Source organism: Macaca nemestrina, chromosome 12 (genome assembly GCF_043159975.1).
Source record: "Macaca nemestrina isolate mMacNem1 chromosome 12, mMacNem.hap1, whole genome shotgun sequence".
In the NCBI taxonomy this organism is placed as follows: domain Eukaryota; kingdom Metazoa; phylum Chordata; class Mammalia; order Primates; family Cercopithecidae; genus Macaca; species Macaca nemestrina.
This window is the reverse complement of record NC_092136.1, coordinates 84,237,193-84,262,842: the sequence shown is the minus strand read 5'-3', so window position 1 is coordinate 84,262,842 and position 25,650 is coordinate 84,237,193. Positions and strand designations below refer to the sequence as shown.

Here is a 25,650-nt window from a genome sequence, read left to right as displayed (position 1 = left end):
GGAATGCTTTTACACTGTTGGTGGTAATGTAAATTAGTTCAGGCATTATGGAAGACAGTATGGTGATTCCTCAAGGATCTAAAACCAGAAATAACATTTGACCTAGCAATCCCATTACTGGGTATATACCCAAAGGAATATAAATCATTCTACTATAAAGACACATGCACACATATGTTTATCGCAGTGCTATTTACAATAGCAAAGTCATGGAACTGATCCAAATGCCCACCAAAGACTGGATAAAGAAAATGTAGTACATATATACCATGGAATACTGTGTAGCCATAAAAAAGGAATGAGATCATGTGGTTCGCAGGGACATGGATGAAGCTGGAAGCCATCATCCCCAGCAAACTAACACAGGAACGGAAAACCAAACACTGCATGATCTCACTCATAAGTGGGAGTTGAACAATGAGAACAGGTGGACACAAGGACAGGAACAACACACACCAGGGCCTGTTGTGTGGTGCGACTGAGGAGAGGGAACTTAGAGGACAGGTCAATAGGTACAAAAACCCACCATGGTACATGTATACCTATGTAACAAACCTGCATGTTCTGCACATGTATCCAGAATGTAAAATAATCAAATCAAGCAATGGGGAAAGGATTCCTTATCCAGTAAATAATGGTGCTGAGATCACTGGCTAGTTATATGCAGAAAATTGAATCTGAACCTTGTTCCTTACACCATATACAAAAATTAACTCAAAATGGATTAAAGACTTCAATGTAAAACCCAAAATTATAAAAACCCTGGAAGACAATCTAGGCAGTACCATTCAGGACATAGGCACAGGCAAAGATTTCATTATGAAGATGCCAAAAGCAATTGCAACAAAAGCAAAAATTGACAAGTGGGATCTAATTAAACTAAAGACCTACTGCACAGCAAAAGAAACCATCAACAGAGTAAACAGACAACCTACAGAATGGGAGAAAAATTTTGCAAAGTATTCATTCAACAAAGGTCTAATAATAAGCATCTATAAGGAACTTAAACAAATTTACAAGAAAAAAGCAAACAGCCCCATTAAAAAGTGGGCAAAGGACATGAACAGACACTTTTCTAAAGAAGACATGTATGTAGCCAGCAATCATGAAAAGAAGCTCAACATGACTGATTATTAGAGAAATGCAAGTCAAAACCACAATGAGATACCATCTCACACTGGTGAGAATAGTTATTATTAAAAAGTCAAAAAATAACATATGCTGGCAAGATTGTGTAGAAAAAGGAACACATACACTGTTGCTAGGAGAGTAAAGTAGTAAATTAGTTCAATCCTATTGGAAGACAGTGTAGCATTTCCTCAAAGACCTCAACACAGAAATACCATTTAACCCAGCAATCCCATTACTGGCTATATACCCAAAGAAATATAAATCATTTTATTATAAAGACACATGCCTGCATATGTTCATTGCAGAAACGTGGTACATTTTCTTCATGTGGTACATGAAATGCTATGCCGCCATAAAAATGGACACTTTGCAGGAATATGGATGGAGCTGGAGGCCATTATCCTTAGGAAACTAACACAGGAAGAGAAAACCAAATACTGCATGCTCTCACAAGTGGAAGCTAAATGATGAGAAAACATGGACACATAGAGGGGAATGACACAAAGACATTCAATTTTATATATCATAAAGTAAAGAGTGAGAGGAGAGAGGATCAGGAAAAGTAACTAACGGATATTAGGCTTAATACCTGGCTGATGAAATAATCTGTCCAAGAAATCCCCAGGACACAAGTTTACCTATTAACAAGCCTCAACATGTACCCCTGAACTGAAAATAAAATATATATATATATATATATATACACTGAAAGGTTATGGTGGGGAAACTTAAAGTCAGAAGCCAAAGGATAAGGGTGTTTCAAGAGGAGGGGGAGCTCAGCTGTTTGGAATCTGCTCAGAAGTGTGGTGGGTGAGGATGAAGATAGAGAAGTGAAAGTTAAATAAGTGACATGTTGGTTGTGATGCCCAATTTTAAGGGGCTGGGGACGGGACATAAATCAATGTGTTAAGGAGTCAGAATCAGTGTGGAAAATGAAGAAATGGATGGAGAGTGAGGGGCTGGCTTTCCTAAAAAGGTTGTGTGTCAAGGAATGAGGAAGGATAGTAGCTTGATATGGAACTGTGATTAGAGGAAGTAGTTACTGTTTTGCATTTGTTTTTAGATGGGAAAGCTTGAACATGAATTTTAATTGTCATAAGAAGGAGCAAGAAGAGAGAAAGATCCATTCTTGATGGGAGGGGAACATATGCTGAGAGGAGCAAAAGAAGGAAGGACAGTCACTGATTTTCCTTTTATTTTGTGATAAAAGTTGAGGACTTGTGCGTTGGCTTTTGTTTTCTCTGTTTTGTTTTGTTTTTGTTTTCTTCTTAGTAGAAGGCAACTATCTACTAAGTGGAATGAGGATGGAGGAAGGTGTGAGGTTTGAGGAGAGTAGAGAATGTTTGAAATCACCTTTCAAAAGAGGATGGAGGAGGTTGTTCAAAGAACAGGGTAGGATTAGCAGGCAGTGTTGGGGCCTTTTTGAGGTTTTTCATTAATTTTTTCCCAGCTCCTCACCAATCTATCAGTTCACGAAGAATAAGTAACAATACTATGTGCTCCAAGGAAATGTTTTCCAGCTCATTGTTGTCCTTTACTTTTGAAATGCTTAACGTGGGGTTGAGATGAATTTTAGGCACAAAAGGCAATAAGAAAACAATACAAGACACTGTATAATCAGATACTAAATTGGGCAATACAAATAATACATGTTGCAAGCATTCAGAAAAAAGACTCTGCAGGGGCTGATCTCATAAAAAGATAGCCTCTGATCCGACCATTAAGGAGTAACAGGATTTTGAGATGGTCACTCCCTGAAGCCTTTTTTTTTTTTTTTTTGTATTGGTTATGATATGTCCATTCCATTGTCTTTTCAGTCCTATAATTTAGAATCTGTGGTTGCTTGTGAGGCACTCATTCTTAGATTTTTCTCTTTATCCAGAAGAGTAGGCTTTTTACACTCTGAAAGTACATGTAGAACTTCCTTGGTACAGAGTGGTGAGTAATTGTGGTAAGGAATTTAAAAAGATCTTTGCAACCATGTATTCCTAAATCTACATTTACTCTCAGGCTGTGCGTCAAGTGGTTCTCATTAAGGCCAGTACTACCCTCTTTAAATATCTTACTGGACATTAGTTTATAATAGATACTTGATAAAATTTCCTGAGCCTGGAATCATACTTCATTTTATGTATTTAACACAAAGCACCTCTTCCATTAAGTTGATATGAACTGAAGTTTTCAGTAACACAATTTCTCTATAAGAAATTTCCTTCTGATATAAGGGAAGATTGTTCTTTGTTTTATTCAGAACTTTACGAAGAGTTTTCAACAGTTCAGAATATTGTGTCACTGATAGCAATGCTGCTTTTGAGCTTTGTGTAGCAAATTCAATATACCTGTGTTTTGGTTACTGTAGCCTTGTAGTATAGTTTGAAGTCAGGTAGCTTGATGGCTCCAGCTTTGTTCTTTTGGCTTAGGATTGTCTTGGCAATGCAGGCTCTTTTTTAGTTGCATATGAACTTTAAGGTAGTTTTTTCCAATTCTGTGAAGAAAGTTATTGGTAGCTTGCATGCTCATGGATAGTAAGAATCAATATCGTGAAAATGGCCATACTGCCCAAGGTAATTTATAGATTCAATGCCATCCCCAATTCAATATACCAATTAAGCGCCTGCCCATTTAATTATGCCATTGGTGGAATTTTACCTGAGTATTGCCATTGAAGTATACTTTATGTTAATTTCAACTTTAAATTCAATTCTTTATATTATATATTATGTTGAATTTTTAAATTCTATGTAAAAGTAGGTTATATTATCTGTCATTTTCATGGTTGTAAGTAGAATATTAAACATTTATATATAAAAGAATTGTTTTGTGTGGAACAGTTAAGAATCACTGTATAGGCACTGGGATCTTGAGAAATTTCCTCTGGGCTTTACAATTAAAAGTCCTAGTATTGGAGTTCCACCTCTAGCTTCTGTATAAATTTGAATAATTTGCTTAAATCACCATGCCAGTTTCCAGGGCAATCAGGCAGGAGAAAGAAATAAAGGGTATTCAATTAGGAAAAGAGGAAGTCAAATTGTCCCTGTTTGCAGATGACATGATTGTATATTTAGAAAACCCCATCATCTCAGCCCACAATCTCCTTAAGCTGATAAGCAACTTCAGCGAAGTCTCAGGATACAAAATCAATGTGCAAAAATCACAAGCATTCTTACACACCAATAACAGAAAAACAGAGAGCCAAATCATGAGTGAACTCCCATTCACAATTGTTTCAGAGAGAATAAAATACCTAGGAATCCAACTTATAAGGGATGTGAAGGACCTTTTCAAGGAGAACTAAAAACCGCTGCTCAACAAAATAGGACACAAACAAATGGAAGAACATTTCATGCTCATGGATAGGAAGAATTAATATCGTGAAAATGGCCATACTGCCCAGGGTAATTCATAGATTCACTGCCATCCTCATCAAGCTACCAATAACTTTCTTCACAGAATTGGAAAAAACTACTTTAAAATTCATTTGGAACCAAAAAAGAGCCCACATTACGAAGACAATCCTAAGCCAAAAGAACAAAGCTGGAGGCATCATGCTACCTGACTTCAAACTATACTACAAGGCTACAGTAACCAAAACAGCATGGCACTGTTACCAAAACAGAGATATAGACCAATGGAACAGAACAGAGCCCTCAGAAATAATACCACACATCTACAGCCATCTGATCTTTGACAAACCTGACAAAAGAAAGAAATGGGGAAAGGATGCCTTATTTAATAAAAGGTGCTGGGAAAACTGGCTAGCCATATGTAGAAAGCTGAAACTGGATCTCTTCCTTACACTTTATACAAAAATTAATTCAAGATGAATTAAAGACTTAAATGTTAGACCTAAAACCATAAAAACCCTAGAAGAAAACCTAGGCAATACCATTCAGGACATAGGCATGGGCAAGGACTTCATGTCTAAAACACCAAAAGCAATGGCAACAAAAGCCAAAATTGACAAATGGGATCTAATTAAACTAAAGAGCTTCTGCACAGCAAAAGAAACTACCATCACAGTGAACAGGCAACCTACAGAATGGGAGAAAAGTTTTGCAATCTACTCATCTGACAAAGGCTAATATCCAGAATCTACAAATAACTCAAACAAATTTACAAGAAAAAAACAACCCCATCAAAAAATGGACAAAAGATATGAACAGACACTTCTCAAAAGAAGACGTTTATGCAGCCAACAGACACATGAAAAAATGCTCATCATCACTGGCCATCAGAGAAATGCAAATCAAAACCACAATGAGATACCATCATACACCAGTTAGAATGGTGATCATTAAAAAGTCAGGAAACAACAGGTGCTGGAGAGGATGTGGAGAAATAGGAACACTTTTACACTGTTGGTGGGACTGCAAACTAGTTCACCATTGTGGAAGACAGTGTGGTGATTCCTCAAGGATCTAGAACTAGAGATACCATTTGACCCAGTCATCCCATTACTGGGTATATGCCCAAAGGATTATAAATCATGTTGCTATAAAGACACATGAACACGAATGTTTATTGCGGCACTATTCATAATAGCAAAGACTTGGAGCGAACCCAAATGTCCAACAATGATAGACTGGATTAAGAAAATGTGGCACATATACACCATGGAATACTATGCAGCCATAAAAAAGAATGAGTTCATGTCCTTTGTAGGGACATGGATGCAGCTGGAAACCATCATTCTCAGCAAACTATTGCAAGGACAGAAAACCAAACACTGCATGTTCTCACTCATAGGTGGGAATTGAACAATGAGAACAGTTGGACACAGGAAGGGGAATATGACACACTGGGGCCTGTCATGGGGTGGGGAAGTGGGTAGGATAGCATTAGGAGATATACCTAATGTAAATGATGAGTTAATGGGTGCAGCACACCAACATGGCACATGTATACATATGTAACAAACCACGTTGTGCACATGTACCCTAGAACTTAAAGTATAATAAAAAAAATTAACAACAACAACAACAAATCACTGTGTCAGTTTTCCTCACTGGACACCAGGGGATGATGACAGTATCTTCAGGGCTTATGTGAGGATGAAAACTCAAATGGGATATATCTTTACTTGTGAACTGAGGCAAGAATACCCCTACCCCTAGGCATTCACAGTAATATAGATATATATCAGAGAGTATTAAAAGTATTGCATAGCCTTCTTGGCTTGTTAAATTTAGTGATTTGTAAGAAATGTAAAAGATTACTTTATAACAAATAGAGATATATTTTCTGCTTGAATTTAACATATCAATTTTTAAGGTAAGAAATGAAACATGAATGACATACAATTTTATATGTTTTATACACTTCCAGGTGTATAAATATATTCTCTTATGACTTTAGGGATACTTTTGTGGAAATTTTTTAGAAACTCTGAAACAATTTTTAATTTGTAAATTGGTTATTATTATCTCAGGAAAATCCCAAGGAGGATGCAAGAAATTCCAATAATAGTAAATTGATTCAGGGTTTATAATGAGATTACCAGACTTTCTGAGAATTCTCTCTATGGCTGACTGGAAATACTAGGGAAGTCCTAGGTGATCTACAAACCCCTGAAAGAATCGTCTAGGTATTTAAAAGAAGCCAGTCAAGAGGAATGATAGCACCTTTTTACCTTTACCTTTACCTCTATCATTTCAGTTCTCTTTTCACTGAAAACTACCACTTATTACATTTACCATGTTTCAGGTAATGGGACTAGCAGTGTGCACACGTTATATATTTGACTTCTTAAGCATCCCTATGAAGTAGATTTGTTATCTTTATTTTATAGAGGAATACTCTGTGGCAGAGAGAAGTTACGTAACTTACCCAAGGTCACACAGCTGGCAAGTGCGAGAAAAGGAATTTAAACCAAGGTCTGTTTTTTTTTTTTTTTTTTTTTTTAACTCAAAGGCCCAAGAGCTGTTAGAGTTTCTAAGACAGAAAGGATTCTAAGTTATCAGGTATTATATAGTTCCTTTCTCAACTGGCATCCATCTCAGAATCTTTAGACTCCACTCTAAAATTACCTCATTTACAACAGAAATTGCCTTCTCTTTGTTTTCTATACTTTTCTCTTCTATAAAGTTAATTTTTATACCTGTGCTCTGGAGTTGATGTCTTCCTATTTTTTTGTGAGAGCCAAAGCCATCAATTTTCCTCTTTCTTCAGAGCAGTGATTCTCAAACCTTAGCTTACTTGAAAATCACTTGGAGGGCTTGTTAACACAGATACCTGAGCCACATACCTAGTGTTTTTGATTCAGTAGGTCTGGGGTATGGAGAATTTCTCGTTCTAACAAATTGCTAACATACAGTGATGCACCTAGCCCAAAGACGGCACTTTGAGTACCACTGCTCTAGACTTTAGAGAAAAGGTTGGCAAATTACAAGCTAAGAAATGTTGTACATTTTTAAATGGTTAAAAAAATCACCGTATTTTCTGACATGTGAACATTATATGAAATTCAATTTTAATGTTTATTAATAATAAAGTTTTATTGGAACACACTATGTATTATCTGTTTAAATAGATATTTATGTAGGCTGCTTTCTCTCTACAACATTAAAATCAAGTAGTTGTGACAGAGATTGTATGGCTTACAAGCCTGAAATATTTATTATCTGGCCATTTACAGAATCAGTTTGCTGACCCCTGCTCTAAGGCAGTAATTCTCAATCCTAGTTGGACACTGGAATCCCTTGGGGAGCCCTGTAAAATATGGATGCCTAGGTCCCACCCTCAGAAATTCTGACTTAATTGGCCTGTAGTGCAACCTAGAGAATCCTTAACATATAAACATTCCTAATTTGTCGTATCTAAAGAAAACAAAACAAAAAGCAAGGCACCTAACAAAACTACTCTATCTACCTATAAGAAAGAACTAGATAGTCCAAACTCCTTATTTTATAGATTAGGGAAAAGATGTTTAGCAATATGAATTATTTGTCCATATTAAAAGAGGTTGCTGCTGTTATTATATTTGTAACAAATTATAGTTGCGTATTGCTTTAATAATGAATTTTTTTTCTTTTTTACAATCCAGGTTGTATTTTTTAAAGTATTACATGTCCACTGTTAAAAATACAAACCAAATATATGTAGATAGGTTTAAATTCAGTGCATAAGGTGAAAATCAACTAGTCAAGTTTTCTTAATAGCCACTTTTTCCATTTGGGAATCAAATAAAGTAGTTGGTTTGTATTTAAGGGCCATAGTTTAAGAACAGCATACATACACACTAGAGTTACATGCATTACCGAGAGATGTTCACATTCAGAGAGACACTCAGATCTAAGATCAATTCAGAAACTGATAGATTCCTATTTCTCCTCTCACAATCATTCCCTGACTTTTGTTCATGGAGTACAATGAGGTAAATCCCCTCACAGTTTCTAGTATTTCCTTATTCCCTATGTCTTTATTTCTCTCATTTACTGATGGGATAGTTGGATAAGTTGTTCTTTGTGAATGATTTTCCTATAGTATAGCGGTATAAAATGAAAACTGTCATGCATCCCTTCCTAAGCCAATAGCAACACTGTTAAAATTTTACACACACACACACACCCCTACACCTCTACCTACAAGGGTATGTAAATATACAAATGCAAATACCCTCATACAATATCAGCTCTTTTGCAACCTTATTTTTACATAAAATTTTATGTATAACTTGGATATTTTTCCACATAAGAATATGTGTATATATATCTTATATTCCTATGTTATGAATAAACTGTAATTTTAAAAAATAAATTCCAAACTGATGGATATTTTAGATACACATACACACACATATATCTGGGATAAATTCCTGAAAGTTGAATCACTACATCAAACGTAATTTGCCTTTTTAAATATTTGATAGATAATTCCAGATTACCTTCCAAAAAGTTTTTACCAATCAATGCATCTCCATTAATACTTCATGTGTCAATTTTAATAACCTTTTCTAACTTTTATATTTTTTCTTAAATATGAGGTTGAACATTTTTAATGTGTTTTGTGGTCTTTTCGTGAATTACTACTTCATGTCCCTTGACTGCTTCATTCGGTTTTATATTTTCTCTTAGTGATTTATGAAAGTTCTATGTATGTTAAGACAATTTCCCATGGAATGTGTTATAAATAGTTTCCCAGTTTTGTTGTTTGTCATTGTGTATAACTTACCCAAGGAGAAGTTTTATATTTTCGTATAGTCACAATTGTCTATCTTTTCTTGCACAGCTTCAGGCTCCTGTATTCCAATATTATACAAAACTAAATTGTGTTTTCTTCTAATATGTTTACAGTTTCAGTTTTTATACTTGAATAATTGATCCATCCAGACTTTATTTTGATGGCAGGGTTCATCATTAATATTCTCACTGGACACTATGAGATACTTATTATCCTCATTTTACAAATGGGAATCTGGCATGGAAGTGATTTTCCAGGACTACTACTTGCAGTATAGAAGCCTAGACTTACTCTATTGCCTACAAAAATATGTATGGGCGGTTATAACTTTCTTCTACTATAGCAAATGTTATTCTTCTTGCAGATATACTGTTCTGCTGAACTCTTTGCCTAAAAATATGGAATATTCTTTAGTGGGACATTGCCATTGTAGTTAATGCCCCATTTCCTGCATCTATAAAATGAGAGTAGTAAGTTGGCTACCCTAGTCCACTTAAGAAAATTAGGCAGTAAATCTACAGGTATAGCCCTGGGATTTTGTAGGCTAGACAAGTATACTCAGGTGTTTTAAAGAAGTTTTTAAGGCCAAGGGCCTTTTTAAAAAAATGTATACATATTACAATGGTATCTAAAGCCCTATTAGAAGTCCTCCCTGATTGCCTTGACAGGGAATCCTACATGTACTTTTCCACTTGTGACTTGTTTCATTTAATCCTTGCTTGTGAACTGCTCTGAGATTTGTAACATTTTCTCGTTCTTCTTTTTGATCTTTCTCTCCTGGGCCATCCAAATATTCCAGCAACTACTAAATAAAATAATATTAATAACATATGTAAATTTCCTTTTCCCCACTTCCAATGGAAAAAAAAAATGGTACTTACTCACAGGTTGAATAAAGTAGGTTTTTAAAAATTCCTCTGAATCCGCAGTGGAGAAAGGCATTTTTAAGTTCTCCTATGTTTTCCATGGCATTGAGTTGTTATATTTGGGTTCATTTATTAGGAAGAGCTGCAGGAAATGTGACCTGCTATAAATCTTGGGAGGGGAAAGTGTTATTAACTGAAATGCTCAGTTTTGCATTTAAGGTCCGTTAAAAAAAAAAAAAAAAGTTGTGGAATGATGAGAGCTGGGCATCCATGTAGATTTTTTAATGTCCTGGAAGTCACTGGTTGTGTTGTAAGTGCTTACAATTTGTAATTACCTAGGCTCCTAAGACAGACGGAACTGGAAATCAAAATAAGTGGCTGCCTTCTCTTACGTTGCCAAAGGATCTCCAGCTTAGGATAAGATTGCCTCTTTCTTCCTAAAAAAAGGCACAAACAATGACAGCCCAAAATAGCTATTTAGTCAGAACTGACGACACTTTCTGAATGCTTGTCATTAAGAGAGAAATAGAAAATCCTGCTTTTCTTCTTCCTTTAATTTCTCTCCCTTAAATACCTTGCTTCCTCCTGAAGCTGCCTCACCTCATTGCCCAGGAGAAATGCCCAGTAACTCTGATGGTGCTTCAGCACTACTGCAGGCTCCAGAGGGGAGGTGGCTTATGCAAAACATATTAAAGAAAAATCCTAAAAGTCACTGCAGCTTTTTCTAGTGAGTTATGCTGATCTTCCCTGTTGCTGGAAGCTGATGGGGAGCATCGTGGCAAAGACATAACCACTTTTTTTTCCTCCCACTATTTTTGCTGCAGTGAGAACTGTTCATTTCTGCTTGCATTTTGCCAGATAGCTTTAGAATTCTAGCTGAGAATTAGGGCTTCCCATGGCTGGAAATAAGGGTATAGCACCCTAAATTGTACTTTGTCCTTTTGATTAAGTAAAAATTGAGTTAATTTGCAGCATCCGGTGCCTGGCAGGAATGACAACAGACAGAAGGCTCTGACGGATGTTTTTAAGTTTTTTTCTTTTTTTTCCTTATGGATTTATAGGGGCAGAAGCTTTTATTTTTCTCTCTTGCTCTCTCCCTTCCGGAGCCTGCTGAACATTTTACATTCAGCAGCAGTTGCTACTGAATCTGAGGTTATGTTATCCCCTGGAATCTTCTGTTTCCATTTCAACCCCATCTCATTACTGATTGTCATTTACCAATAAAACATAGTTTTGGAAAATTGGCCACATCGTTTTATTATGGAGTCTGGCAACTTTAGATAGCCCTAAAAGATGTAACAGGGCAGGGAAGTAGGAGAAGGTGGTACTTCTCAGTCCTGTAACCACAGATCACCCCAGAGGAACCCAGTTCACATTTTAGGGGACTTTATGTGACAATGATCTTTTGGTCCTAGTCCTATTCCACATGGAGAAGCAGAATGAGACATGTTTGCAGTGATTTGTAGTATTTGCCAAACAGGGTGCTGCACCAGAATAGCCTGGAATATAGTGCAGAGCTCATATTAAACCTCCAAAGGGAAAAGGGTTTCCTCTTCATTTACAGTCTGCCTGATGCGATCCCATTGTAAAGTGTTTAATAGGATAACACTAGGGCTCTCCAGAAATATGAGTAACTCATTGGTTAAATTTCAATTCTTCACCTTTCCCCCCCTCCTTCCTGAGTGAGCTCATTCCCCCCTCCTTCTTTTTTTTTTTTTTTTTTTTTTTTTTAATCCAGTGATTTAAAATGCTAGAAGGAAAAGCAACTGAGGTCTTAACTTTCAGACGCTGAATTCTCATCTAATTGAAATTACTGGGCATAATGCTATATATAGCCAATGAAGAGATTTTGAGCTCTCACTCAGTGCCTTCAAGACATGTCGTTTTGTAGTCAGAGAAAACAGAGATCAATGCATTTTCAAACTGACAGAGGGAACGGATGCTCTTTAGTAGCACATGCCCAGGATCGTGTGTGTGGGGCTTGCGCTGTGCTGAGAAGCTGAATACCGGTCCATATGCTCCTTATTTACTGCAATGTTCTTTGCATGTTACTGTGCACTCCGGACTAACGTGAAGGTAAGAGGAAGCGAGCCGGCAACTGGGCACAATATACATGTTAAACCAGCTGCAGAAAATGTCTACCTTGTGTAGCTTCAGGACTTTTCGGATTGCTGGCTGAGCAGGCAGATTATTACAGGTGGTTGCAAAGGCTTTGTTTTATTGTTGCCGTGCAGCCTCGCTGGGGGAGCATGTTGGAACGCTGCTGTGAAGTGACCTTCAGGTTTAACTGTTTGTAATTCAGGTTCACGCTCATAGTTGGGGGGTGGAGAGGGGGGAGGAAAAGATGAAAATTATTTAGGTAGGCCAGAACCAAGAAATCAGAGAAGGTAAAAAGCTATAGAGCATGCTTTGAATTATGATTTAGTCTTTCTTTTAAAAAGTGCTGTGAGCTTCCTGTGTTCTTGCAGCTGAATTGCTTAAGAGCCGGGGGATTAAATCTAGTGACTGTAATGGCATTAGATGTGATCTGTGGGACACCTGACCATCCTGTGCATATCAACAAATGATTTTCACTGGGAATTGCCGATATTGATTATACAAATCGTCAGCTCTGGGTGGGCTGGTTGCTTCAGTTGCGTGGGTGCTGCTGTCCCGCTGTTGTCACCCCACTGACATTCACTTGCTGTAGCTAATGAGCCTCTGAAGTTGAGCCCAAGTTTGGGAGATTTACCCCCTGTCACGAACAGGGCATTATTATTGAGAAGGTTTTCTGACACTGTGTTCATTCAGCACTGAGCCGGCCAGACCAGCTGTGGAATTCCAGTTGCATCATTTAAGTGAATTACATCCTTGGTTAACATTTTGAGCTTATATTTCTTGTAGAAGGAAGTCCAAAAGGAAAGTGATTGCCTTGAGAAAAAAAATTAAGAGGCAGTTAAGACTACCTAAAATAAGAATCTTTTTTTTTTTTTTAAGTCAATATAAAGTGTTTCCCCCTTTTATTTTACTAGGGGAGTGTTTTAATGTGTCTGGATACTAAAGTTTCATTTTCTGTGTTTACAAGTTTTATTAAAGAACTCCCTGCTGCTCACTCTTTTGTAAGCTTTTTTATTTTCTATTTGAATTTCAAACAGGTAGTATTTATGTTTTGATGACCAATTCTTTTACAACTACAACCTGGAAGCATTCTGTGGATCATTTTTCAGAGTTCTATAGAATTTGCTTTTTGCTACTTTTAAAATGAACTTTAGTAGTCAATTTTCCTCCATGTATAAGATGTAGACAGTAAACAACATGAAAAAAATAATTAAAAATATGAAAAATGTGCCGAAATATCATCTTGGATTTCTCTATTATCATCTCCTGTTCCAAAGTATGGGTATGACATGCATTGTTTTGCAAGCTCAGTAAATTGTAAATGTTTTCCCTCCTCATCTTTTTGAAAGGAGAAAAGTACTTTATTCAGAGGAAGCTCCATAAATAATTTAGATAAAGAGATAACAATTGTTTTGCTATTTCATTGTTATATTTTGGAAGTGCAGGAAAACTTAAGTCCAAAGTTCTTTCATAATGGGCTTTGGGAAATTTCTTTTTACTCTAACCTACTAATAGTTGTCTTTCTGAATTTAGCTTTACATTTTTCTCATTTAAATTCATAAGCAAAGTAATAAAAGCTTCACTAACAATATCTTAACTAAATTCAGATTACTTTTGAATAATAAATTCCTAGTACTTTGGCTAATCTGTACTAAGATATAGATACTTCTTATGTATTGATTGATAGAAATTGAGACCATATGCATTGCCACATACATATATAACCTTCCTTTGAGCAGATTAGTTTTAATTTTAATTATGCTTCTATCTTTTCAGTAATTAGCTCTTGCACTTCCTTAAATAATTCATAATTTTTTAGGGTTATCTTGTCTTTCTGAGATAGAAAGTTTTGCCAAAGAGTTTGCAGTTCATTTGCGGTCTGTTATTTTATCACATTGGTACAATAAAGTCTCATGTAATATTTTTATCTATTTTGATTTTTGTTTTAGTTTATTTATATTACATTTAAAAAGTGTTTGCTTTTATCTCTATTGTTATAAGAACTACTTATTTCCTTGGTTCTGCCAAATTCTTTCTTATTGTATATAGTTTCTCATGTTTGCCATGATTTAACATGATTCTTGTTACAGTTACCCAAAACTTCAAGGTGCTTAAAATTCAAAGGATAGAAACATTTCTTGTCTTTTTTTTTTTTTCTTTGCACACAATAGAGCACTAATGTCACAGTGTTTTATTCTAGAATAAACTTTTTTGTTAATTGGACCTTTATAAAATATAACAAATAATTTTATTGAGAGTGGTGTTTTAAGATATTTTATGTTTTTATGTAATAAGTCCACATACCCACATACACACACACACACACACACACACACACACACACACACACACGTATATTTACAGACATCAGAATGTGACTCCTGGGTCACCATTTATTCATTCATCTATTACAATTTTTTGAATGACATCTATGATTTATGCTCTATGCTAGAGTCTTGGAAACTAAGATAAATAGAAACAGTGCTTGCTTTTAAGAAGCTTCCAGTTAGAAAAAGACACAGACTATAAACAAATAAATGCTTTGAAGTATTTCTGACCCATAATGGACATCTATGCAGGGCGTTATTGTAGGAGAAAGAGACAAGTAAACAAAACAAACAAACAAAATCACAGGCTAATTTTACCTGGACTAATCAAGAAAGATTTTGCTGTGAGGTCACTTTTAAATTGAATCTTGACAGCTAATGGACTTTTGCCAAGAATCTTGGAGTAAGGAAGGCATGCTGGGTAAAGGGAGTGGCGAAAGCACAGAGCTAAGACACAGAGCACTTCAAAGAGCTACAAATAGTTTGAAATGGTTAGAACATGGGTTCTTACAAGGCTGAAGAGTGAAATAATGGGGTAAATCATAAAGGAAAGATAAACCAATGCTGTGAGAATTGACTGAGTGGTCATCACAATCTAACTCTTTGGAAATGGTGTTACTTTGCTACCTATTTTCTAGGAGAGCTTTCAACAGAAGGAAATGAAATGAATGAAAACTTCTAATCAATGGCCATTATTTATGTCCTGTGTTTTCCTGTTAGTTTTAAATAGAGTTTGATAAAGATTCACATTACATTGGCTTCAGTTTTTATTTTAACTTTTTACAAAATATGATTAGAACAGTTTAGTTTTAGTCTACTCACTAAAAAGAAGCAATGTGATCATCATGTACACAGGTAGTTTAGTTTCCATCTGAAATTGTCTATATTATATGAAAAGTGCCTCTTTAATGAGAAAATATACGGGAAGCTTGTTGCATCAGATGTCTGTATCATTTTTGTCTTTGGAAATGGATCTATTTTTGAAGGTAATGATACTGATGACAATTTTTGAAATAATTTTATCTTCCTCATCTCACTATTTCCCTTTTTTCATTGCTACTACAAACATACCCACATGTACATTCACAAACCCACAATCCCTGAAATATGAATTGCAAGTATTAGACCTATAGCACAGGTAAGAAAACTAAGATAGAGAGAGGAAATGACTAGTTACTCAGTTCCACAGTGTGTCAGAGCAGAATCTCTTGAGCGTTGACTTATTACTCTTTCGAGTAAATCCTGCTGCCTACTGCATAAATTCTAGAATTCTGCTCCTTTATTTTTAAAACTTGCTAGCGTAAATATAAAAGCTTTTAAGAAAAAGACTGTAACAGAATGGTTTTAAAGTATGGATTTTTGGGATTTCAAAAGAACTACATTGGAACTTGTCTTCCCCATTTATTGCATAGCTTAAGAAAGTTTAGTTTTTTCTCATCTGTAAAAAGAGGTATAATAATAGCTCTTAGCTATTATAAGTAGTATGTTAGATAAGGCATGTGAACACTATAAAAAGTTCTTAGACTATAGTAATAACTCAATCAATTTAACTTATCATTGAAAAACAAAGATCGCCAAGTGACAGTAAGGCTTCAGAATGCCTTCAGTAAGAATCACATTAGAAATTGAGCTCAATTAAAATATATCTATAAGTAATGAGAAACACATTTAGGTATAATATTTCCTGTCCCACCATAATAACCATCACAATGACACATATGCATATTCACATGTTAGCTCCATGGAACCTGGAGTTCTAGTTGTTTTGTTCACCTTTATATCGTCAGCACAAAGAACAATGGTAAGTACATAGTAGGTACTCAAGAGATACTTTAAAAGAATGCATTAACTGAGTCTCAGATTTCTTTTTTATTCACTCAGCTTCTTTTCACATTATTTGTTTATGTTAATGCTGGTTAAATTATTTTGAGAGAAAGAAAAAAAGGAAGAAAAAACCTCGTAGCCTTTGAAGTCATATAGGCTTCAGTTTGAATAGTACTGGATTTGCCAATTGCAAACCACTTACACTAAGTCACATACTCTTTTGGATCTGCTCAACCAGGTTGTAGAGCTAGTTTGGAGGGAATCAATAATTCACACTAAAACAATGTATTGAAGCCTAAACACTGTAGAATTCAGACATTTATCATGTTAATTTTCACCAGGTTTATTCAGTGAAATTGCTGTTTACCAAACTCCCCCTCTTTCTGCCCCGATAATTTTCTGGAATTGTTTTCCTGTGATGGGAATCCTTTCTCTGCATTGTCCATATTTGTCTAAATTCTCTCATTCCTTTAATAAATGGTATAGGGTGTCTATATTCCAAGGACTGGAACCCAGTCACGCTAACTCCAATGCTTTATCTCTCCTTTAACTTAGTGAGTACAATTTCTCCATCATTTATGGCAATACATCTTCTACTGCCTTATATCATAACTTGCATTATTATTTTACACTGATAGTTAATTTTGCTTATGTTTGGGTATTTCCCTCACCCCAACAAAATTTTAAGAATTTTGCAGACAGGAACTATAAACTATTAATTTTTTTCTTACAGTTTATTCATATTTAGGGATTCAAATAATGATCAGTGGACTAACTGAAAAGGAAACTTCCAGAAACTCTGTCTCCTTATGCTGCTGACACCTACTCTTTGCTAGATCCTATGATGCATCCCACATATTGATGCTTTTAATAAACACATAATTTGTTGTAGGCAGGACTTGGAATTATGAATCAGAATGTGTGGACAGTTCGAGTAACACCTATGGCTCATAACAAGTCAGAGATGGTACCTCTTAGGGTTCCAATTGAATAACTATCTCTTTCAGGATACCTATAATGTATTAGTTCCTTGTGGAACTCCTTTAGTATGGTCTCCAAATGGTTATGAGCCATTTGGACACCAGTTCAGTATATTGGGTTTATAATACCTAAGCCTACTTAACGTGTTAGATCTACAGTTTCTAACAAAGCCCATTAACTCACAACTTAAAAAATGAAACAAGGATTTAATTAAAAAAAGGATAAAACAGCACATTGAACAATAACAATAATAGCTACCATTTGTCAAACTCTTAGCATGAACCCTGGACTACATCAACAAGTTTAAATGTATTTTCTCAAAATGCTTCCCAGTAACATAAGATTTGTGCATTTTGATCATTATTATTTTATAGATAAGGAAACTAATGTTTAGGAAACACAAATAACTTGCCTAATATTATAACTATTAGGTGCAAGTCAACTCACCTTCTAAACCAGGTCTGTTCCACTGGAAACCTTTTTAACAACCTACCTCAATAGATAATATAGATATGAAAACTACAATGAATATGTTACAGACATCTCAAATCTTTTTTTAAAATTAGGTAAGGAATTCAGTAAACAATAAAATTGCATATGTCTTACATGGCATGACCTTGCCATTCCTTTTCTTGGCTTCTTTCCAATACATGTTGGCCAGAGTCAGACCTGAGGCTTTCTTTTGTATTCTGCATTCATCCTTCACCATATATTTGATAAGTACCTATTATGGGTCAGGCACTGACTTGGGTGTTATAAATAAAGGATAAAATAAAACAGACAGTAATCTCCACCCTCATAGAACTTATATGCTAGTGAGGTAGGTAGAAAATAAACAAGACAGTTAAGTAAAATACATAGTACATAATGATAAGTGCCAAGTCAAAAAATCATGGAAGGAAATTGGAAGTGTGCATTGGCGGATGGGTTGGTTTAGAGTTTTAGATAAGATGGTTAGTGAAGGTCTCACTGAGAATATGGCTTGGAGTAAAGACCTAAAAGATATAAACAAAATATACATGTTGGAAAAAGTAACAGAAATTGTAAGTGCAAAGACCCTGAGCTAGAAGCCTGCCTGGCATGTTAAGGAACATCTAAGAAGCCAGTGTGGCTGAAGAGAGAATGGTCAAGAACATGTCACAGTGAAAAGATCATGTAGGACTTTCCCAGTGAGATGAGAAGCCAGCTGGATTTTGAACAGAAGGGTCACATCATTTAGCTAACATTTAAACAGGATCACTCAGGTTGCTATGTTGAAAAGAGACTTTAAGGGAACAAGGGCAGGAGCAGAGAGACCAGGTAGAAGTTCCTGCAGTAAAACAGTGGAGAGATGTTGAAAACTTAGATCAGATTGGTGCTAGTGGGACTGGGGACAAGTTGTTCAATTCTGTAGATAATTATAATTTTTGATATCTATCTTATCTTTTTCGACACTGATATTGAGTCCTCCTTAGGTGTGGTGTGTGGGTTTTCAGCTCTGCTGTATTAATTAGAGAAAAATACTTTGATATGTAATTACCATGCCATTTTACTGCTTTTTAATCCTCTGAACATTTGTAGAAGGTAGGTTACCCAAGACTTGAGGCATACATATACATTCATGATTTCATTTTCTTTTGGTCTCAGCTCTTCTGATCCTCAGGGTATGCTGACCTAGTTCTTAAATGAGTCAACTGTAAGCTACTTGAGGGCAAGAACTGTGTCTCTTATATGTATTTTTGTACCCATTGCCTTGCACATGGCAAATGATTAATAAATATTTGATAAATAATGGACTGACTGAATGCATGTTAGCCATTCAAATATAAATAACTGGAAATATTTTATAAAGTACCTCTTTGGATTGGATGTGGTACCACCAAATAAGAATAGATGTACAACAAGGAGAGTTTCCTCTCTAATGAAAAATTAAGATTAATTAATTAATCTCTAATTAATTTTCTCTCTAATGTTCATTATGATAGTATGTTTCCAGCATCAGAATCTTAGGAAAGCAGCCTGGGAATCTGAAAATGACCCTAGGTAAATCATTCAGAGTACAAGTTTGGAAAACATTGTCATATAGCATATGTTTGGAATTTTCAAGTGTGTTCAGAAATTGCTATATGTTAATAGTTGTCTAAGTAACATATAGATCCAAAGATTTTCCAAATGCTGGGTTGCAACATGTAGTAAGAAATATATTTAAAATTGCAACTCAGTGTGTTTTAAAAAGCAATACTTACTTTTACCAAAAGCTATGCATTGTGATATTTTCCATTCCAACTTTTAACAATTTCTTTCTTTTTTATAATGTCAGTCAAGATTAACTAAATGTATTATAATCAGAAAAATAATTGGGGAAATACAATTCATATTGACCTATTTAAAAGATTCCTTCATTAACCTTCTTTATTGACTTTGAAGGGGCATAGAATGGGTCATAACTCATAATTTGAAAAACACTGTAACATGTTCTCTGCCTTAAGAAAAATACAACATCAATTAGGAAAATGCAAATGAAAGATGATGAATTACAGCTGTCAGCCAACACTAAGAAGCCAACACTAGGGCTTCTCCATATAGCCTGGCTCATTTACTGATTTGCATATTCATCTGGGAATTCATAGTTCGGTGCTTACTTCCCTGGCCCTGGCCTTTGGGATTTAGCCTACCCACCTACATACCTTAGTATTCCTAATAACAATAACTAATGTTTGTTTAGTATTTATGATGAGTCAGGCACTGCGTATACCACTCATTTCATCTTCACAATAACCCCAAGGGAAAGTTTTCTATTAAACCTATTTTTACAAGTGAAAGGACTGGTCCATGGAGGTTTAGTGCCTTGTTCCGGGCCTCACAGCAAGTAACTGGTGGAACCGCAATAAATGCCAAGCTCAGGCACCAATGCTTAGGACAGGCCAGTGCCTGGAAAGGACTGTTTGCATCCTTTTGGTTTTGGTGACTTCACTGGGCATTCCTCTTGCTTATTAGATTTAGTGACTCAACAGATCTCAGGTTCCCCTGACTTGAGTGTGTCACAGTTTCTTTCATTAACTAGTACACAGAAGAATTCTTGTGGGCCTGATAACCTATATTCTCCCATGGGTCTGGGGTCAGGGTGGGGATGCTTATACTTAGAAGACTTCATAACAAATTGAAGTATGAACATCCGTTGAAAGAAACCTATTTGCTAAAATCTGCACTTAGTATTAATACCGTGAATATGGTAATAAAACTCCCCATGATGAAGTGGTATTGTACTGAGTCTTGGAGAACCTAGCTCTTGAGAATTGACAAGAGAAAAGTAGACAAAAAAATAAAAAGTCATTTGACCTCGGGAGGGTCTGACGTTAAATATTTCTCAAATTTCAGCTGAAGGTTTTGTTTTTTCTTTCTGTTTAGACTTTGGCACTTTCAAAATAGGCAGAATTTGAAAGAAGCCAGGGAAATACCTTTCTTTAAAATGAAAGTTAGATGACTAGTGGAAGCCTTATTTTGAATTTTTAAATTTATTTGTTATTTATTTCTATAGGTATAACTAGATTTACAACTTTAAAAATGTATATATACATTTATTTATTTTAGAAATGTCTAATTCATTTTTCAAGGGGTACTTACATTGGAAGAGGAAACTGGCGCAAAGGAGTTTACAGTGAGCCTGGATGGGAGGGAGTAAGGGAAATTTCTGAAATGGACCTCTGAATCTTGAAGCAAATAAAAGAGCCCTTTGCATTTGTGTTGGATGTTTAGTTGACTAATTTATAAACTGCACTTTTTCAGACTCATTAGGAAAAGTAAACTAATGAATCAGTTCTAAGTGGGTCAGAATACATTATATTTTTCAACTGTTTTTAATATTATAAAAGTAATACATGTTTATTATAGAAATTGTAGAAGTACAGAAAAGGACAAAAATGTATACTTCCTCATGTCCTTGCTATTCATATATAGAAATGTATATTCTTTTTTTCCTATATATGTATATGAATGCATGTCTAATGGATTAAGATGTAATATTTGTCATGTGTTTTTGCTCATACTATGTCACAAGAACATTGTCATGTCAATTATTATTCATAGGCTTCTTTTTAAGTGGCTGCATGATAGGGAAGCTTCTTTTTATTCTCTTTTTGAAAAGTACATAAATACAGGTAAGCAGGGACTGAAAGCATTGTTTTTTCTTGGACCATTACTTTTCAGCAGAGGATAGAAAGCTTTCAAGTGTAACCTTGGAATAGTTTTGAAATGCGATGCAGTTGGGAAAAATATATATATATATATATATATATAGTGAGTCTGAATTTCAAAAGGATAATTGCCATTGTAGTTCAAACAGAGGAAAAAATATATACTTCATGCAAAAGTTTGTCTAGCCAGTCTCTTAACACTGTCTCAACACCCAATCCTGCCAAATAATGGCTTTGAGCTGGGTTTTTAATGATTCTTTTAAACAGAAGCCAATGAGACTATTTCTTTACTATCATTATTCTCCCAGGCACTTAGATTGAAAATATTGAAATCATTTTTACTCTCCAGAGACCATGGAGAGCTAATTAATCCACGAATCCTGTAGAATCTACCTGTAATTTCTTCTACTTTGTCTCTTTCTGCCTCTCTTTTCCTCAGTGGAGGCTCTCATTTTTTCTCACTGTATTGCCCCGGGAACACTGTGACTGGCTTCCCTAATCTCCCTCTGTCCTCTCCAAATTTGTTCTCCCCATATTGGCACCAGACTTATTTTTCTTAAATACAGATAAGAACTGGCCATCCATTTCTCTGTTTAAGAGCTTATGTGTTTCTCATTGCCTTCGAAATTTTCATCCTCATGATGGCCTCAGTCACTTTCCATCATTACCTTCTGCGAGACCTACTGCCACTTCCATTCAGTCCACACAGCCAGAATCAATTCCAGCTATACTTTCCATCCAGTGCTCACGCCATAGAGGAGATGTGGGAAAACTGGGGTGTTTCGTAGAAAGCCTGGGTTTAAAATCCGTCATTTCCATTTACAAAGTAGTCTGCAATACTTCTAGGTGAGCAAATCAGTTTTTCTGATGCTTAATTTCAAGATGGTGTAATTAAAATGGTAGTGATAAGGATCTACCTTGTATCATGAGCAAGGCGTTAGAGAAAAAACCCCCAGATATATGCAGGATTCATTCAGAAGATGTTAAAATATTTCAGGAAAGGCTGGGAGTGGTGGCTTATGCCGGTAATCCCAGCATTTTGGGAGACTGAGGCGGGCGGATCACGAAGTCAGGTGATCAAGACCATCCTGGCTAACATGGTGAAAACCCGTCTCTACTAAAAATACAAAAAATTAGCCAGGCGTGCTGGTGGGCGCCTGTAGTCCCAGCTACTCGGGAGGCTGAGGCAGGAGAATGGCGTGAACCCGGGAGGCGGAGCTTGCAGTGAGCCAAGATCTAGATTGCGCCACTGCACTCCAGTCTGGGCGACAGACAAGAACGTGGGCTAGAACCTAGTTCCTTTGTAAAATTTTGCGATATTGATGATAAAATGATGCTTAGTCTTACAGTTGAGGAGATGAGAAAAATTAACTGCAATATCAGCAGTTACATATCTCCCAGCCAAGACCTCTACATAATATACAACAGTAATCATCTAAATATAACCACTCCCCAAATTGCCTGGGAAACCAATCACAAAATTTGCATAATTGTTTCTTTGGTGCATAGAGGTCACTAATCCTGAAAATATTTAGGAAAGTAAACTTTTTAATTAATATTTTTATATTAAGATACTTGTACACGTTTGCGTATATATATATATATATATATATATATATATATATATATATAGTGTGTGTGTGTGTGTGTGTGTGTGTGTGTGTGTGTGTGTGTGTGTGTTTAAAGATAATTTGCCAGATTAGAACATTTAACAGATTGGTGTTTGGATGTCAAGGAAATGATTTTGACTTGCAATTTTAAAATTAAAGATATTTTAAAAACTTACCATTTGTAAGTTGTATTGGAACATGTAAGAAAGCTTAAAATGCTCACACTTTGTTTTATTAATATTTATTCGATTTAAAAGAATGATTCAAATGCTTAAGAAGATTTTTTGTTATTTAGATAAAATACTTTTAAAATTTTAATATATTAAATTTATAAATACAGGTTAAAATATTTAATGGGATATAATTAAGTCATAAAACTCCCTTAATGATGATTGTAAAAAGCTTCACAGATTTATAAGTAAAACAGTACAATTATGAATTAAAATGTAAAAGTTAAGCAATATATAGGCTTTTGAATTTATAACTTTACAAATTAAATATGAATTTCACAAACTAAAAGAGCTCCACATAATCTTTTCTGTCCATGAAAGGTCCCTTAAAACAACAAAGTATTAACATTGCACCTTATTGGGTTGTTATGAAGCATAAACAATAGAACATGTGGGATTACTTTGTAAATTCTAGAACATTATAAAAATATTAATAATTATTTTTCATTTTAATTGCTTTTGCTTAATCTGTTACTTCAGTGCAGAAAAATATTTACCTTTCCTTTCCACTATACAATAATTGTCTTGTCCTTCCAGACCCTGCCATCTAGTTTCTTCTCTAAGATGGAACTTCTTTGTTTTCTATAAATTTATTACTTTGTACTTCTAGTGTAACACTTAATACACTTTGCATTACTAGTGTAACACTTGTATATCCCTTGTTTTGGAGATGTTTATATCCGCTTTTCTTTACCAGAATGTGAATTCTATATCTTTTCCAGTTCATTTGTTAAAAGTAAACATTAATTGAGTCTCTTTTATGGGCTAAACACTGTATTCTGTACAAGGGCCAGAGTCATTAATAAGATATGTTATTTGTGTCTGTATGTAATGGGTAATAATGAATTATTACGTTTAATTTAATTTGAAGTAAAAAAATCTGTCTAAAAAATTTTATAATAAAAATTTCTAGGAAAGCAGTTGACTAGTTCAAGAGAAAAATTCAGGTAATGAAAATAGCAGATAAGAAAAATTCAAAATACTTTAAAGAAAAATTGAAGCCTCACCAGTATAGCACTCACTTTTTCCCTTAGTCCTAAAACATTGTTTTTATTCTTATAGACTATTTAGAAGATAGTTTTGCAGAAATGATTGGAGCAGTAGAGGCTGAAGGAGGGTAGAGGTTGGTTAGACAAGATGGTTGATCTTTAATCATTCAGTCAGGGATGTCTGTCCATTCTCATTAGGAAGATCTGCTTCCCACCTCCAATTCCCTCCCTTCCTTCTAGTCCACTGCAGTCAGCAAGGCTGTTTTCCTTTTCCTTTTGTCCAGCAGTCAATAACATTGATTTTTACAGCACTAGGTGATTCTCACCTCTCCCCTCATTATCCCCTCCTTCAGGGCTAAACAAAGGCATGTTCCCTGGAGTGCAGCACAACCTGCAGAGCCTGTAAAACAGAAATGGCCAGAGGCAGGATGTAGGGCTTTGACTGGGTAAGAGGGATGGTCAGTGCCATCAAATCTCATGGGAACATCCTGGACAGAATATTTTTGATATAGTCTTAACTTAAGGGGTAATATATCCTCCAGAGGAAAAATGCACATAAAATGTCTATCGTGTTCACTGCAATTTCATTGAGTAGTAAAAGTCCTGAGATCCTGTTTCCATGTATAATTCTTACTGAGCCTATTCAGATAGATAGATACTACTCCTGGGGAAGATGCCACCTATCAAAATGTGTCAAAAGAGCTGTAGTACATAATTGGGCCATAGATGACCAGAAGAAATTACAGAAGAAAAGAATTTACTCAATGATTGCCTTTTGCATGCTAGAAATTTCTTAATTTTTATTTACTTTAATCATTACAAAAACCTTGTCAGGTGAGGGTTACTTCCCCCATTAAACATATTCTAAAACTGAAACTTAGAAACGCAAATTAGCATACCCAAAGTCACATAGCAAGAAAATGGCAAAGCTAGTCTTTCTATACACACAATTCTGTCTTCCAGAACTGCAGACTTTTCTTTCTGAAAGTTTATATAAAAGCTATGATAATTAGAAAGAGTGGAAACATTGCCCCTCTGTTTAAAGATCAAGGGAAAGCTGCTGGAATTGGTTTTGATTCAGTAATCTTATGAAGAAATAAGCAAAACGGGTTTGTAGCTTAGCTGAGGAAGAGCAGGAACAGAGGGAAACCTCAAATACTATTTAGGAAAGATTTAGCCCAGGCTGGTTAAAAGGCGCCTCAATGCAGGGTTTCAAAGACGGGAAAAAACGTTTCAGGTTTCTGG

At 35.4% G+C, this 25,650-nt stretch overlaps 1 protein-coding gene across 21 annotated transcripts in view; it reads left to right on the top strand.

Annotated features, from left to right (window-relative positions):
• The window catches only part of LOC105468849 (discs large MAGUK scaffold protein 2), a 2,241,192-nt gene that overhangs the window by 751,935 nt on the left and 1,463,607 nt on the right, over positions 1-25,650 (top strand). For 3 of the 21 annotated variants that reach the window (XM_011719273.3, XM_071075916.1, XM_011719268.3), the window contains exon 1: positions 11,906-12,251. The exons of 16 other annotated variants lie outside the window; for them this stretch is intronic. In XM_011719273.3, the coding sequence (XP_011717575.1) occupies positions 12,210-12,251 (42 nt within the window). In that variant the 5' untranslated portion in view covers positions 11,906-12,209. Of the gene's footprint in view, positions 1-11,905; positions 12,252-25,650 lie in introns of those variants that run through there. 2 more of the 21 variants (XM_024788723.2, XM_024788722.2) reach the window with 2 other exon arrangements.